General features: G+C 40.5%; 1 protein-coding gene across 2 annotated transcripts in view; it reads right to left on the bottom strand.

Annotated features, from left to right (window-relative positions):
• LRP8 (LDL receptor related protein 8) overlaps positions 1–18,360 on the bottom strand; it is a 194,209-nt gene that overhangs the window by 63,643 nt on the left and 112,206 nt on the right. For both annotated transcript variants that reach the window (XM_053392404.1, XM_053392406.1), the window contains exon 3: positions 15,468–15,590. In XM_053392404.1, the coding sequence (XP_053248379.1) occupies positions 15,468–15,590 (123 nt within the window). The remainder of the gene's footprint in view (positions 1–15,467; positions 15,591–18,360) is intronic.

Raw genomic sequence — 18,360 nt, 5'->3', positions numbered from 1 at the left:
TGGTTTTGATGGACCAGAGTTCCAAAACTGAGTACCATAATACAACAGTCATATTTTTTATTTCAAATTCTATGATGCTGCCATTTGTTACATAGGACAGACCATATAGGCACAGAATTAAGAACTGATCTTTTTCTTCTAAAGCATACTGGGTTAAGTAAAGAAAATGCTTTATAAAGACATACATTCTAAATGTGGCAGAAGTAGTTTGAACTTCTATTCTTTGCTTGAAAACAAATGCCTTGATATGAAACCGATTTCAGAACAGCTGTCTGTCTTCATCTATGACTGCTTTAAACCAGGGTTTTCAAATGAAATGAATGGTTTACACAGGAAAACGACATGATGCACAACATGATGTTGGTTTTTGTACTGGCATTAGGAGTTCCATGGTTATTTTGTCATGTGTAAAATCAGTAGAGTGGTATCTCTAGTTGCAGACACAATCTGTTCTGGGGTGCTGTTCGCACCCCACAAAGTCTGCAACTAGAGCGGTGCTTCTGCGCAAGTGCGGATCACGATAGAGCACTTCTGCACATGCACAAAGCACACAGAACGCTTCTGCGCATGAGGCGAAACCCAGAAGTATACACTTCCGGGTTTGCCGTGTACGCAAGCTGAAAAGACGCAACATGAATGCAAGACGAGGTATGAAAAAGGCTGTCATGGATGTCTGAGCTGAGATTCCTGCATTGCAGGGGGTTGGACTAGATGACCCTTGGCTCTCTTCCATCTCTTAAGATTCTGTCATGCTAAGGCACAGAATGGCTGCACAGATCCATGGACACTACAAAGTCCTTCGAACTGTAGCCCTTCTGCAAGGAAAAGGTCTTAAAGATACCAAAACATAAAACTAAGTATAAATATAATTAAACAAGACAAAACTCAGTAAACACTGAAAGAGGGATAGTGAATGGGAGACTCAGTTTGGCTTTGAATTTCTCTTCAACAGCCTCCTTTTTATACATTATGAAATTACAGCAAATGGGAGGTGGGGGGAAGGGTATAATGTAAAAGGATATAATGTATTTTAAGTATGCGGTATTTCAATCCCTTTAAGACAGGCTCTTTACATTGCTGGTTTGTAATGAGATGTGCAAGGAAATGGCTTTTCATCAATTAAATGAGTGGATAATTATGGGGAGGAAAGGTTTTCATTATGGATTTTTTATTGAAAAAAAAGCAAATTGTTCTATTATACATTTTATACACCATCGCTATTAATAGATAATTAATATGCTCTTGAAGTCAAGACTGGATGTCGTTATGCTATGCTCTCTCTCTTTTTGTATAAACTGTTGACACAGATTTTCTATAAAGCGTAAAATATAGGAATTCTAAAGCCTTCAAAAGCTCACATTCTGGCACCACCCAGTTATAGAAGATTATAATTGTCTACTGCCTTTCCTCTCTATTGAGGCACCCCAAAACCTTCCAACAGAACATCAAATGCAGAGCATGAAAAAACTCTACCAATAGTCTATACTTTTCCGCTTTACATAAGCACTTTTTTTTTTAATTGCTCAGACTAAAGACAAAGCACTGTGTCCAGTTCTGGACACCAGAAAGGAGGACACTGACAAACTGAAGCATGACCAGGATGACCAAATCCTATGATGAATTGTTGAAAGAGTTGGGTAAGTTGTAGAAGGCTGTAAAAGAGAAGATTAAGGGGAGGACATGGGAGTGGTCTTCAAATGAAGGGCTGTCATGCAGAAGATGGAACAGACTTGTTCTCTGTTGCTCAGTAAGGATGGACTAGAACAAATGGGTGGAATATAAGAACATAGGAAGCTGTCCTAGTCTAAGATATTGGTCCATCCAGCTCAGTGCTGTCCACAGTGACTTGGCACTAGCTCTCCACGGTTTTAGACAAGAGATGAACCTGGGACCTTCTAGATGGAAGGCAGATGCTCTGCCACTAAGCTATAGTCCTTATCCCTGTGGAAATTGATGGGAAGCATATTATGGCTAAACATTAAATGGAGACCCTTCCTAACTATAATAGATGTTCAGTAATGGAACCAACTGCCTTGGCAGGTGGTAGGCTCTCCTTTTCTGGTGATACTTAAGCAGAGGCTGGAAAATCATCTGCTAGAGAACCTTCACTGCAGACTAGACAACCTCCAAGCCCCTTCCTAACTCTACGATTAAGGAGCTACTTTAACCATGAGAAGACCATGAAAGCTTATGCATCCTTAAGAACAGTTGTTCTTTATCCTGTGGCAATGCAAAGGAGAAGCCAACCATGAGTCTGTGTCCAGCATGTACTTTCTGGATTTTTTGAGAACCCATACCTAGCAACTGCGCTCTCATTTTCCTACGTATTACTACCTGTAAAACAGGTTCCCCAGATATAAAACTAAACCAACCAAACTAAGTGATCAAATGATGAAGGCAAATTGTGCAGGTCTCAATGAAATCAGCAGCAACATAGGAGTTAAATTGCCTTTCATGGGCTGGGAATTTTATTTTTATCCAGCTGCCTGATATCTGCTGGAGCAGGAAAGTAATACATTAAAAACTTAATGCATTTCTATTGTATTAGTTAATGCATTTCCTTTGTATTGATGGAAAAATACTTTCCCTTTAGCTTTTCAATGACTGCATAATGAAAACAACCACCAAAAACAAGGGAAGCCTAATGTAGGTATGACAGACAATACTGAACTCTAAGCTGCATATAATCAAGGCATACACTTCTTTGCCAGGGTTGGCTAAATTGTTGACCTCCAGGTGTTCAACTATAACTCCCATCATTCCTGACAACTGGTTACATTTGCTGGGGCTGGGGCCCACCCCTGCTCTGTGGGAAAGAAATAATGCTATACATTTGTGGATTCAACCTTTATTTCAGAAGGTTACATTACCTCAAAGCCTTGACTTTAACTTACCGAGGCTATAGGCCACATGATGGGACCTATGGCCAACAGGGCTGAAATGTGACTAATGGGGCGGCTCGGTGCTGCCTATGCCAACTTTCTCTATCAGTGTCTGGGATTCAACAAGATAATGGAATGGGCAAGTTAATGTATCTAAACAGCAAGAATGAGACATTGACTTGCCCATTCCATTACGTTGTCAGTCATAGGAGTGCCACTGCAGTACCAACATCAAGCTTTTATATAACTGAGTACATGAAAGAAAGAAGAGTCATATCTTCTGGAGGGAATATGCTCCTCTACCCAGTTTTTCAATCACACTCTAGGGAACCACTCCTGGACAAATATTTCTTCATTTGCTTTTGGGAATCCACTTAGAAGGGATCAGAAGCTGCCTCATACTCTCACTTTAAGAATTGCTTCTGCACTGTAGATGTTTCTTTCACTGGTTCCACACAAAGAAAGCATTTCACAGCTGCCTATCTACTGCCTAGATAGCCTCCACCACCAATGTCATTTGGATTGTCTTCCCTATCAGTAACAGGGTTCTACATCAAAGCATCTTCCTGTGACAACCAGATGATTGTCACCCGCTCCTCTCATGACAGAAGTCTTCGCCTCACCTTACCATCCAGGCAGACAAAGCATAAAAGTTTTAGATTCAGGCAGGTAGCCATGTCGGTCTGATGCAGTCGAAATAAATAAAAATAAAAATAAAAATTGTCCAGTAGCACCTTAGAGACCAACTCAGTTTGTTCTGGGTATAAGCTTTTCGTGTGCATTTAAAGGTATCTGATGAAGGGTGCACGCACACGAAAGCTTATACCCAGAACAAACTGAGTTGGTTTCTAAGGTGCTACTGGACAATTTTTTTTTTTATTTCTTAAAAGTTTTGAAAGCTTGGAAATGTAACCAGATATCACAGCAGCAGCAGCAGCAGCAGCAGTGACCACTCAAAAACACACCCCTTCTTCAGTCTAGTCACAAGTAAAGGATCATTGGCTCTTGAATATTCTTCATTAAGTACCATTAAGGCCAAGTTGTCATTGGTTACAGCTTGTAACTTTACCTATCCCAGTTAAAACTCACATACTTTTTGTATTCACTTACTGTTCTTGTGCACCATTAATCAAGATCTGTACATGCAGCCAAAGTTTTAATTGATTTACAGAAAATCATTCCTAGTCACATTAAATCTCCTGTTCAGAGGAAGATGCCAACCTTCCATCTATTACTTGAAAGCATACTGCATTTGCCACAACCAAAGCCAGGATTCTTCTGAAAGCAATGAAATAAACACCCCTTTCTGGAGACAATTATGTTAAACTTGCCATGATTTCTCTTCTCTATACAATAGCAGGCTGCCAAGGGTGGGGTGGGGGTGGTCATTTAAAAACTTGATGCCTAAAACTTGTTTCAGTACAACCCAAAGCATCTTCTGTCTTTAAAAATAGGATAGTACTACAATTGTAATCGCCAATGACCTCACATCCTCTACCCTTTCACTTGAATGGGTGCAAGATTCATAACAGCTATAAAAGTGATCCCATCAAGCTTTTTACTGCTGTCCTTGTTTATGAACTACTCAAATGCATTAGTGGAATAACAGAAATTTGACACTGCTACTATATTCATAGTATTTGATGAACAAACTCTAAAAAGAACTGACTTAGGGAAGAATTGCAAGGGCAACATAAACTTTGTTTCACTATAGCATAGTATGAGAGAAAAAGGGTAGCTGAAATACTGAAGGGTAAATCTATATGTTACTAGGCTCAGTTAAAGGTGTATAAGGCCCTGACTTGGAATCTGGATATCTGACGGAGTATCTTTCTCTATATCAGTGACCCCAGAACCTGAGATCAATTGGGGAGGGAGGTCTTGCTTGCAGTATCACCATGAGTATTACTTGTCATGCTAGACACCAAACAGTGCCTCCTTAGCGAGTTTCTCCAACTTAGGAACACTCCTCCCCTAGAAGTACAGATGTCAGTGTTGTGGCTGGCCTCCTGTCATCAAGTCAAGACCTATCAGTTCTCCTTGGCTTCTGGAAAAGTTGTTTAGTTTGCCCTGGTGCTTTAGGTTGCCCTATTCTATATTGTTCAAATTATATCTGGTTTTAATCTGCATTTTTATTGTTGGAAACAACTTTGGGACTTTTGAATAAAAGTGGTCTAAAAATCTTATAAATCTATAAATAATCATTCCCTTAGAAGAGTTGCATGATGACTCCAGGAAAAGTTCCGGCTTAGTCTTCACCCCTTATGTATTGAAATCTTATGTCTGGGTCCTTTCCCCATGGAGGATTCTGTCATACTATCTGCCATTAGCAGACTAAAGTGGCATGCATGCCACAGGACTGTTCACCTAGGGACCCTCTTTCTTTAGCTAAAACACAATTTGCACTGTTGAAGATCAAGACATAACTCATAATTATGAAAAATCATAATCAGTGAAAGAGACAAGTTCTAGGTTTAATCCCTGATTTCCACCTGTGTTCCTTGGTGAGTTGCTGCCAGTCAAGAATAAAGCTGCCAGTCAAAGCAGCTGGTGTTGGACTTCAGCTCCCATCAAAAAGAATATGTTATTTAACTCTGCCTCCCATCAGCCCCAACCAACAAGGCAAATTCTCAGGGATGATGGGAGTTGGAGACCACAACATCTAGAAGGCACCACATTGGCTACCCTCAAATTGGACAATACCAGGCTATGTGAATCAAGAGTCTGACAAGCAGAAACTTAGTTTCATAAGTTGCTGACAGTTTAACCTGCTCAGTTGTTTTTCACTGTCCTATGCTTGACTGTGCATTTTAACATTAATTGTTGTTTATTTTATTATTTGTTCTATATCCTACCCTGGTCTCTATATGGTATCTGCCTTCCACAACCCAGAGTGCACTTCCAATCAACCTCAGCTAGCACAGCTGTACTGCCTGGAGTTGATGGGAATTGTGGTCCAAATCATCTGAAGGGCACCAGATTTGGGTCAGGCTGGTATAAAGGAAGGGTGAGTTATAAATGCTTTAAATACATAAATACATTAGTTCATATAAATGTGCTGCTTAACTGAACTGATTGCTGTGGACAGATGACTCATTCATCAATGGTTGCCTGCTATATCCTCTAGTGAAATTAATATGGATTCATAAAAGGCTATAGTGATTTCCCCCCTATTCTTTCTATTTATGCTGTGGGTCTTCAGATTACATTTGCATAAAGCAATTTCTACTGTTTTCTGTTAGAGCATTGTGTGTATGTAATAAGAGGAAAGTGGATGGGGAAAGTATACAGCTCACATCCTTGGATTTCATTATATACACATGCACACATAAGACCTTTGGACTCACCTTTTGTGCTCACTTTTTGTCCTACCCCTTTGAGCTTTCACTAGCACTATCACAATTCATTAGCCAATATTATATTTCCTAGAGCTTTTATTTTATTTTTGACCACACACAAAGATCTCTGGGCTAAATAAACACAATTCAATATTTAAATCTTTACCTCTTTAAAGTAAGATGGAACTCATTTAGAAGACTTGTCATTTTTTAGTAAAGTAAAATCTCTAGCCCTTGTGCATATGAATAAACATGTGAAAATATACTGCCTCAAAAACCAGAGGCAGATTAATTTCAGTTGTCCAGAGTAAGACTCCCAATTCTTCAGTCAAGTTGTTGTAGGTTTATAGATTTAAAGGCTACACTGTCCTCAAAGACTCCAGGTGGATCACAATATTTCTTTATCCAACTACTATTTGCAGTTTACAGACAGAAAACTCAGGTCAAAAGATAGTGGTTCCCCTAGGAGACTCAGTGGCCAAAGTTGAGGGATTCTCAAGTTCAGAACCGATCATTTTCACACTGGATCGTACCAGTTACAAAAACAGCTGCCCTTCTGATAAGCATGGTGCAGTCACATGATTTAGTGTGGATGCATGTGGTGGATCTCTGTGGTAAAGCTACCCACATTTGATAATGCAGTTGTGTTTCTATTTATGAAGTGGCAAATCCTTCCACAAAGCTGCCTACAGCAGCCTTCCTCAACTTGCTGCCAACTCCCATCATTGCCAATGGTTAGCTCTGTAGACAAACTGGAATTAACCGAAGGTGATAGCCATAGAGCTGTTGTGCTGGGATGGCTGTGAAACAGTGGCGACTTTATGAAGCAATTGGAAAATTCACATTAAAGCCAGGAGGAAATGGCTTGCTGAAGGAGCCAACCAAGAAGCCCATGGCTAAGCTGTGTTGAATGGTTTATTTAAATGTAAAGGTTCATCATTGTTGCACCCGATGTGTATGTCTTTAAGGGGCCAGAGCAAGGGCCAGAGTAAGATAACGAGACCCAGCTTTACAGCTGTGAAGCATAGCAGGTGTATTTGATTAAGGTGTGTCAGCATTTGGGTGTAGTATATAAGGAGCAGCACCTAGCTCTCCCATTACCCTGGGGGATGGGTTGGTGGTTGGGTCTGGTTTGGTTGTTAATGTATTTAGTGTAAAAGGAGTTTTTGTTTTTCTTATTAAAACCTTGTTTAAGTTATTTTTGAGTCCTTTCTTTTTAATGCATGGTCTCCCCAGCAAGCTCTCTGCAGCGTTACCATACTGCAAAAAGCCAACATCTTTGGTTATGGGCCCAGCTGCTGAGTGGATGACTGCATATTTTTGGACTCTGAGAAAGGTTTGAAAACTCCTTCTCCTGTTAGCGTAGTTCTGTGGGTCTGGAAGAGTTCCAGAATGGTTGACCGGGTTCCTGAAGCTGAGAAGGCTCTGGTCTTCCCACAGCTAACAGATGAGAACTATAGTTTATGGTCTTTTCGGGTGGAGGCGCTTTTGACCTCTAGAGAAGTATGGACCTATGTAACTGATGACCCTCCTGACCCTGTGACTAATGCTTGGTCGAAAGGAGATGCAAAAGCCAGGGCGATAATTAATTTGGCAGTCAGCGACCAGCAAGTAGTCTATATAAGAAATAAGAAAACTGCCAAAGAAATGTGGGACAGTCTTGCAGCAGTGCATGTTAGAAAAGAATCAGCATCTGCATTGACGTTTTTAAAGCAGTTGTACCAGACGAAGTTGCAGCCTGGTGGTGATTTGGCAGCACACTTGAGACGTCTGGAGGCAATACGCTGCGAATTAATTCGAAGGGACATGGAGATACCTGATATTCAGTATGTTTTTAGCATACTTTGTTCCCTTAATGAGGACTTTGATGGCATAGCTAGCCAGATATCTGCCGTTCCACCAGCACAATTAACTGTGGAAGGGGTGACGGCAAGATTAATGGGCGAGTTGGACAGAAGGGAGGCTTGTGCCATAAGCACTCCTATTTCCAGAAGTAATGAGGAACGCCATATGCAAACTTGTGGTGATACAACTGTATTTAAAGCTGCCAAGCGTTGTTGGTTCTGCAATAAGCAAGGACATTTTGCAAAGGACTGCAGATCCAAAAGAAAGCAAAGTACTCCCAAGCCTGTTTCTGTTCGTCAGTCACGGTCGTCAGCCCAGCAGCCGACATCGTATAGTAGAGACAGAAACGAGCCGCGAGTTTTCCATGCTAGGACAACAGATCGTAAAAGACTTAAACGTGCCAAGTGGAAGTCTTTTGTTGTGGACTCAGGAGCATCTCAGCATATTTGCAACGATCAAAGCTTGTTTATTTCTTTCGAAGAGGAAATTGGTAATGTACATTTAGCCAATTCACAAGTCTTGCAGTCGCTTGGCAGGGGTACTGTTAAACTTGACTCTTTAAACATTACAATAGCGAACTGCATTTACTGCCCGTCAGTGGACAATTTATTGTCAGTAAGGTGCTTTGCTCGTCAAGGCATAACTGTGCGTTTCTTAAAGTCAATGTGTGAGTTTTTCGATGGGAACAAACGTCTATTATATGCCCGGGAATCTGATGGTTTATATAGACTGTATTTTCGCACCTACTCCCAATCGCCTATAAATTGCAGAGCAGCACAGTCAAGCCAGGGGTTGAGGAATGTAAGGCCACATTCCGGGTGTGTCCATGAGGCGCACAGAATTCTAGGACACCTGAATTTTGCTGATGTAATTAAGACAAAGAATATTGTTAATGGCCTCAACTTAAAACCATGTAAATTCTTTATGCAATGTCTATCCTGTTGCAAGAATAAGATTAAGGTTGCATGCAAGGGTAGATGCTCAGATAGGAAAGTAACTGAGCCATTTGAGCGTGTACACTGTGATTTAGTTGGGCCACTCCCACCATCATTAGGAGGTTCTAAGTACTGGCTTACTCTGATAAACCAGTATAGTAGATATTGTTGGACTTATGCAATAGCTGAGAAGTCCCAAGCATTTGAGAAGTACAAAGTTTTTTGCAACTGGGTAAAAACGCACTTTAACAAATCAATTAAGAACCTGTTTTCTGACCGGGGCGGGGAATTTGTTTCTGAGGATTTTGAGAAATTCCTGGAAGCACAGGGGACTACTCATGAGTTATCTTGCCCCCGAAGTCCCTGGCAAAATGGGCTTGTTGAAGTTGTGCAGCGTGACCTACAGGCAGGGGTTAAAACGTATCTGCACGATGCTAATCTGCCCAAAGACTTTTGGGCTGAAGCGCTTAATGCGTTTTGTTATGTAAGAAATCGCAGTTATCATTCTGGTTTAGATGTCACCCCCTATGAGAAGCTGTTTAAAAAACGCCCTAATCTGAAATACCTACGCATTTGGGGTTCAGATGTAATAATGCATTATCCCGCTAAGCAGAAATTGGGTGAACGTAGTGTCCAGGGAAAATTAATGGGCTACCAGCAGGGGGCGTACAGAATTTACATACCAGCAACTGGCAAATTTCATATTACCAGAAGCATGATACAAACTGTAAATTGGAATGGAGTTGCTGTCTTCCAAGATACTGATGGTATAGATAATACTGAGGAAGAAGAGGAAGAAGCAGCAGCAGCAGGAAATGGTGCTTCTGAATTAATGGGAAAAGACAAAAAGTCTGTTGAATCTGATTTGTTTGATGATTTAAAGTCACAGGCACCCAAGGGGAGGTTAGATTCTCTTGAGTTTTCTGATCGTGAGCTTAGCCTACAGGCATCTCTTCAATCTGACAATGATTTACAACCTGAAACTAGTGGTTCACTTAGTCCCATTAAGTCTGAGGAGTCTGACTCTCCTTCTGGACTAAGACGTTCAGATAGAAAGAGGCAGAAGCCACAACGTTTTGCAGATGAACTTTTTAATACTGTGTATGTCAATAAGGCAGTTTTTGAGCCAAAAAGCTACAATGATGTTCAGAAATTACCTAAGCAACAAGCTGCAAATTGGTATAAAGCTATGAACTCTGAGATAGCTTCTTTAAAAGAGCATAACACTTGGTCTCTTGTACCACAAACCCCAGATATGAGACTTATTGATTCAAAATGGGTTTATAGAGTTAAAATGAATGACAAAAATGAAGTTGTAAGGTACAAAGCAAGATTAGTTCCTAGGGGTTTTCAACAAATTCCAGGCGAAGATTATGATTTGTGTTATTCACCAAGCGTAAAATATGAAACAGTTAAGCTTTTGTTAAAAGATGCATCACAACGTGGACATTCTGTTTATCACCTAGATATAAAAACTGCATATTTGTTTGCAGATTTAAAAGAACAAATTTTTATGCGTGTTCCTGAAGGCATAGACGCCGCTGAAGGTTTGGTATGCAAATTAAATAAATCCCTATATGATCTGCACCAAAGTGGAAGGAATTGGCACCAAACTTTAGCAAAAGAATTGCTGGATATTGGTTTTTCACAAGGAAAGGCAGACAACTGTGTGTTTATAAAGGAAAGGGCAAACTCTGTAACAAAAATATGTGTGTATGTAGATGACGTGTTAATTTCTACAAAAACTAAACAGGAATATGAACTGGTAGTATCACAGTTACAGAAGAAATTTGATGTGGTGGAATTAGGCATAGCTAAAAATTACTTATCCATGCAAATTGAGAAAGGCAAAAATGGATCTTTTCTGGTTCATCAAACTGCAAAAATTGATGATCTTGTTGAAATGCTAAGTTTAGAAAATGCAAATGGGAAGGAAACGCCTATGGTGTGTGGTTTCACCTTTACAGGTGAAGATAAGCCATTTCCTAACAAAACTTTGTATCGTTCTGCTATAGGCAAGCTAAATTTCATTCAAAGAATCTCAAGACCAGATATAACTTATGCTTTTCACTTTCTGGCAAAATTTGTGGAAAAGCCTACTACACAATGTTTCGCTGCTCTTAAGAGAGTGGTAATGTACCTTAAACACACCAAGCATTATAGGTTGCAGTTTACATCATGTATTGACAAAGGTTTTGAAATTTTCTGCGATGCATCTCATGCAGTGGAACAAAATAATTGCAGGGGTGTGTCTGGTATGGTGTTTTGTTATAACGGTTGTCCATTTGAATGGAAGTCCCAGACACAAACCATTATTTGTCTCTCCACAACAGAGAGTGAATTATGTGCATGCGTTCAGGCCACTCGTGATGTAGAATGGTATCTGCAAGTATTTGCAGACCTACAGATGCAAGTAACACTACCAGTAAAAGTTTACCTTGATTCCCAGAGCGGACTTGCTATCCTGTGTTCAGAGACCAATACGCAGCGCACTAGAGTCTTAAGGTTACGTTTACAGTTTGTAAAGAAACTAATTGCTGACGAAATGATTGTATTTGAATATGTTCCAGGTGACAATCAAATTGCAGACATTTTTACTAAAGCACTTCCAAAGGTTACACATGAAAGACATGTACAAAATATGCTTTATGTTTTTGTTCCACAATGATGAACCGCAGGGGAAATGTTGAATGGTTTATTTAAATGTAAAGGTTCATCATTGTTGCACCTGATGTGTATGTCTTTAAGGGGCCAGAGCAAGGGCCAGAGTAAGATAACGAGACCCAGCTTTACAGCTGTGAAGCATAGCAGGTGCTGCTGAGTTGTATTTGATTAAGGTGTGTCAGCATTTGGGTGTAGTATATAAGGAGCAGCACCTAGCTCTCCCATTACCCTGGGGGATGGGTTGGTGGTTGGGTCTGGTTTGGTTGTTAATGTATTTAGTGTAAAAGGAGTTTTTGTTTTTCTTATTAAAACCTTGTTTAAGTTATTTTTGAGTCCTTTATTTTTAATGCATGGTCTCCCCAGCAAGCTCTCTGCAGCGTTACCATACTGCAAAAAGCCAACAAGCTGGAGTTGGAAGCCATATCCAAGTTTTTCCTCTTGATGCAGCTTTCCTGTTTCTAACCAGAACATAATGAGTCACAATGCACTGTAAGCTTCAAGGTGAAATGGAAGCCTCTTGCAAGACTACTAAGCCAGAGGCATGCAAGTATAACTGAAGCCAATGCTCAGGTAACTGAAGGCTCAGCCTTTCTATAACACAGGCTGATCTTCTTTACAGGAAGAGTTGCATCGCTGGCTGACGGAGGTCAAATGAAATCCTCATGGACCTCACAGTGAACTGTGCAGTCTAAACATAGCTGCTTCGGGCTAGAGAGATTTGCAGGCAGGGAATTCTGGGGAAGGAAACTGCTAAGTTAATTTAAACCCATCCAATGGGAGAGTGGCATTGCATTAATAAGAAGACTCTGGCTGAGAGGGAGAGAGGCAGCCAGAGACCAAACCCTAGTGCATTATAAATATGTTAATGTCACAGCTGAGATGATTACGTTGATACTGTGTGTGGCTGCTTAGAAGAGGGCTTTGTTAGGAAGCAGCGTGTATCTTTCCTAATTAGGCAGCAAGGCAGAGTTGGCTAACGAAATAAAGAGGAAAGAGGGTGGATAATTGTACTTTCCTCTCTGCACTGCACACTGACAAAGTCAAACAAACCATCTTCCCTTTTGCTAGGATCATCCATCCTGGGGAAATACACTTAAATGGCATATAATTGAAAATTCAATGTATTGTCTTCAATGAACTTAGAAAGGTTGCAACACATGGTGGCGTTCAGGGGGGAATGAACAGGGTTGGAGGGAGTGGGACAGAGGAGGAGGACACCTGTTTTGCTACCTTGGATATCTTTAACATAAAATTGGCTTATAAATTAAATATAATAAGTCATCACAGGGAATTGTATATCCTTATTGGAGCCTATTCAGTTTCTTCTTACAGGAGAATGTCCCCAGAAGGCCCAACAGGGTTGTGGTAGCTTGAAGAGATTAGCTATCAGTTAATGAGAGGAATATATTAGCACCTTAAAAAAAATAATGTTCTGGGGCCTGTGTTGCCTCTTTCTCTTCTATGCTGCAAACCCATAGTCATGTCAGCAGCTGCACTCTAGCTGGACACATGCACTGCCCACTTAACCACTTCCTGCTCTTTCCAACCAGCTGTTTTGCTGGTCTGGGCATCCAGTAATGAATCATGCAGAATGCTTCCTTTTCTGATACCCACACCTTCCCCTCCACACCTGTTCTTGTGACAAGTCCATGGCAGGAGCCATCTTCAGTATCTTCAGCCATCTTTCCCTCTCTCTACCTCCTATTTCTTAAGACAATTCTGCATTGCTGCCTAATTAGGGAAATGCACACAACACACACACACACGGCACCAGCATTCTCTACTTGATGCTTCCATCTGGCATGATTAAAATTTGCACGTGTTCATTTCAAGGCAGCTGTTATTAATAACATCATCATATACTACTAAAAATGTAAGATCCTTATGCCGTTTACAAAATGAGAAACCTTTGACCAATTGTGGAATGTGTTTTGCCCAACCCAGTGGGTGGGGCTGTGGTCTAAACCACTGAGCCTCTTGAGCTTGCTGACTGGAAGGTCGTTGATTTGAATCCACACAATGGGGTGAACTCTGTTCCAGCTTCTGCCAACATAGCCGTTCTAAAGCACACCAGTGCAAGTAAATAGGTGTGATGGGAAGGTAAACGGCATTTCCGTGCACTCTGGCCACATGATCTGGAAAGCTGTCTGTGGACAAACACTTGCTCCCTCAGCCTGAACCGAGATGAGTGACGCACCTCATAGTTGCCTCTGACTGGACTTAACCAGGGGTCCTTTACCTTTACGGTCTACCTATTCTTTTCCATACTTAAAATGTGTATGACCTGCAACAAATCTTGCAACCCAAGTAACTAGTCCATTATGACCACATAGCTCAGTATCCACTCATAGAGTTTGTTTTCCCAAACGAAAAGTATGTCAATCATATTCAAACACACACTTTTACACTCGTGTGTTACCTAATATTTAAGTTCAATTTTTATTTGGATTAAATCCCCATCTAGTCAGTATCAGCAAATGTTTAATAACTCTCTAAAATCAATGGGAAATAGATGATCTGTCCCACAGGATGAGAATAACAATGTGGTAAAAGGTATTGAAGCAAAGCTGAGTGTTTCCTGACACTTACAATAATGTCACATTTGCAATTGAGTCTATCCTGCTGGGGAAATTTGCCACATTTGGCTTCCATGTCAGTTATTGCCTGCAAGCATTCTTTACTTAACTCGAAGTCTCCAGCTTGCTTGCTTTGTGCTGCCCAATGCAAGTACAGCTCGTGAAATGCCATGCTGTCTTGGAGAGCTATTATAATGCAACAGGAGAGAGATGCAATATGGTACAGTTTCAAAAGGACAACATGTAACCTGAAAAAGATTTTTGAGGTTGATTCCTTTCAGGGTGCCACTCAAAGCTAATGAGATCTATAGAAAAACCCCTACTGAACATAGTGACTCATGACGGACTTAGACAATAGTACTACTATTTAAGGGCATGACAATTATATAAAAGAGAGGAACTGGTGAAATTCCAATAATTCCAATCTAACCATGAGCAGTGGAAAACATTTGCATCAGAAGTCTTCCACTTGCACATCTTTTTGGGAAACAACATAAGCCCAAGGAGATTTAAATTACAATCAATCTTCTAAAAAAAGAACTGTCAGCAATGAATGGTGGGGTGTTTTTTTATTAGCTGAGTGCATATGCAAAGCAATGTCTGAATCTTCCTTATTTTGAATCCCATAATCACATTTTTCAAATGAAATTCTCTACAGAAACAAAAGGAGAAAGCTTTTATTTATTTAATAAAATATATATTTATATACCGCTAAACTCTACAGAAAACATCAAGCGGTGCACAACAAATATAAAATCACAATAAACATAATTAAAATATAAAAGTGGAAAATGTCATAAGGAACTGGCTAATCACATAAAATTCATCCAACTGAAAAGCCCCGCATTTTGGCCTGGCCCCCTGGCAAGTGGACATGACTTGGCCAAAGTGACCTGTTGGGACAACTGGAGAGGCTTGGCAGGCTTAATCAGGCCCACAAGCCAAAGATTCTCCACCCCAGGCTTAGGGTTAGCCTTGCAAGTTTCTAGAGGTAAACTGCTAAGTCCTGAGTAAGAGGACAGATTTAACTTGTGCACAACATATCATTTGTTGTCCTCAACCAGACATAATAATAAAACCACATCACTGATTGCTTTCAGGACAGCGGTATGGAGAGGGGGAGCTCACATGCATGTGCACATGATATATAATTTCTATTTGTTTATCAGTCCACTTTCCAAACAACTATAAAGCTATGTTCCATAACCAGTTAGCAGGAGTACTCACTGCATGAGGCTTCGGATTCATCAGACCCATCTGGGCATTCCTCTTCACCATCACATTTCCACCTGGAAGGAATGCAGTGGCCATTGTTGCAAGTGAAATCACTTTCTGCACAGGTCTTCTTGGCTGAAAGAAGAAATAGGGAATGTTAGACCATTGGATTCAATCCAACACAATTATTTTCCACTAAGTGCTTCTCAAAGTAGAGCTGTAAAAATAATGGATGTTAAGGTAGTCATGCCCATTATTTTCAATAGGTTTACTCTGAGGAGAACTAACAGTACACACCACCTTTGATGTCTGTCTCTCATTTGATCTTTCAGGCCAAACATGCAATGACCTCTCTGATGAAATAGCTCTAAGACTCACTGAATCCAAGGATAAGGCAGGATACAAATATAAATTTTAAAAATGTAAACCAGTTTATTATTGGTTTAACTTTCATGGTCTCAGCCACCGTGGTTGGCTTCACAGTTTCCCCACATTGTGATTTTTGCATAGCGCATACACCTCATGATTCACAATATATTGCTAGGTCAAAAATTATGAAACTGATATCACAATATGCACTTCAAAATGATTTTGGACAATATATCACCCAGCCCTAGGGCAGAACGTGCATTCCAAGTGAAACATTATCCTGTGAGACTGGATCAGGGGAGATCATAAGAGCATTCACACACTCACACAAAATACCTAATTCCTGAAGCGTCCTTATACTTTGGAACTGGGTGCTGAGATTTTATGATAAAAGTCTCTCAGCTCTTGCAACGAATTACAGTTCCTAGGATTTTAAAGTAGTTTATATTTGTTGCACAGACATGCTTGAGTGAGTGATCTAGTGAACATGAGCTTAACAGTAGCTGAAGACAGAGATTAAGCATCTCTATCCTGATGCAAACACTCAACATTAATGCAGCTTTGGGACTGAAAGAGTTGTTGCCATGCCTTGCCAAAGCCCACCACTGGAGGCATGAACAGTAAAACCGCTAGAAAAACAGAGAGAGGCACAAATATGGTATGAAGGTTGAAGAATGATCACTGGCCCACTTGGTAAAATATTAATTTTGTTATACCAAAGTCAACTGACAAGCTGTAAAGGAATAGTATGTCAACAGAGAGGCGGACATGCAGGTGAAAAAGGGTCTGTGATGGGAGCATTAATTTTCTGATTCATAAAACATGCAGTTTCCTTGCTGTGGCATCCCAAAAATAAATGTTGTAAAGCCTCATCAAACATAAACATAATCTACTCAGACAGGCATTCCATAAGAACAAAGTGTATTTGTTTTCCCTTGCATTCAACATATGAATTATGAGTTGACAATAGCAGGTATTTACTTCAGTGTCACCAATAATGGCGCTGAACTAATACAGAACAATTTAGCTAACGGTCCATCAGTATGATGGTCTGCAAGTTTCATTCTCCTGTAGATTCACTTCCTTGTTCTCACAGCATTTTCTACCTGGTGTCAGTATCTGCTCCCTCTTGATGCCATCGGCTGAACTGCTCTGGTGTCACAGTGACATTCTGCAGAAAGAAGTGTCACAGACCCTCTAGCTGCTATTCGCTTAATTATTTCAACACCACAGAAGAGAGAAGGTGGCATAAGCCAGGCAGCTGAGTACTTAGAATCTAAAACTTCAATGTCCACGAGTGATGTTTGCTGAATTATATCCTTTCATTTTGTTTTTATTTTTTGTATTCCAGGGATTATCAAATAACACCTCTGGTGCAGACTGCTCCAGGTGCTTCAGAGTCTTTGCACAAAAACAGATGGTGCATAATGCTTAACTTTGTGCCGGCACTGATTTTGAAACTGGAGAGCAATATGAGCCATATCCAACTTACATCATTTTAAAGAAGCCCGCTTTGAGCGGACAGCCAATAGCGGAATATAAACTCGGTTTTGAAGGTATCTCCAGACATTATGTGCACGGTGATATAAATTGTCTGCTGAGTTAGACAATGGGAAATTTCAGCACACAAGGAAATTCAAAAATAAAATAAAATTGCAGGTGTTGGTATTCTCCCTCTTGAGCTGTGTTAAGATACACTGCAGGCTGTACCTTAAATTTCGGAGTTAAGGATAGAGTTGGCTTAGCATTTATTGAAAAACGGTTGTATAGCTCTCAGATTGTACACTCACACGCTTGCCTTTGAATGGACTCCCATGTTCAGGATCAAAAGTTTCTTCTTAGGGAAAGATCAAAAGAATTTAGATAGTACAGCATTAAAGTCTAATGGCCTTCATAAAGTATGCGGCCAGTAATTTTTCACATTTTGTTTGATCTGCTTCAGCCTTAAGCATCTAACTTATGATAGTAGCATTGCACCCAAGGGGCCCGTTATGTCTGCTTCCAGCCTGCCACTGCCAAACCTATTTATTCACCTTAGTCTGACAAAGCCATTTCCCCGCTGATCTACTCACACAAGCCCAGGCCTGTGGCTTTGAAGCAAGGGACTGCTGCCAGCATCAGGGTCCGTAGACATTCCTGAGTGATGGAGATATGCAGCTCCTTCAACACACAAACCTGCTGGCAGCAGATGGTGTCACTGATTGCTTTGTTCCCTTGGCACTGTTTTTTTCGAAGCACAACTAATTTATTATGAGAAATCACAAAAGGCGAGAAGAAATACATTGTTGACAATGAACCACAAGGTGGCCTTTGGAAGATGTTAATGTGCTTGATGTGCATCCCGACAATCAGACAGGCTGAAGCATCTTCTTCTCTGCAATGTCACATGTGCCAAGCCAACATCTGCAGATTAAACTGCAGGGACAAACACTGCTGGTAAGCAAACTGACCCAGGAGGTCTGGTATTCTGTGCCAGATTAATAGAGGAAAAGAAATCCATACGGTCTTTCATCTCAACAGAAGCCATCTAAATATC

The sequence above is a fragment of the Podarcis raffonei genome, chromosome 6 (assembly GCF_027172205.1).
Source record: "Podarcis raffonei isolate rPodRaf1 chromosome 6, rPodRaf1.pri, whole genome shotgun sequence".
Taxonomy (NCBI): domain Eukaryota; kingdom Metazoa; phylum Chordata; class Lepidosauria; order Squamata; family Lacertidae; genus Podarcis; species Podarcis raffonei.
Note: the sequence above shows the minus strand (reverse complement) of the source record. Positions and strands in the feature narration are given on the sequence as shown.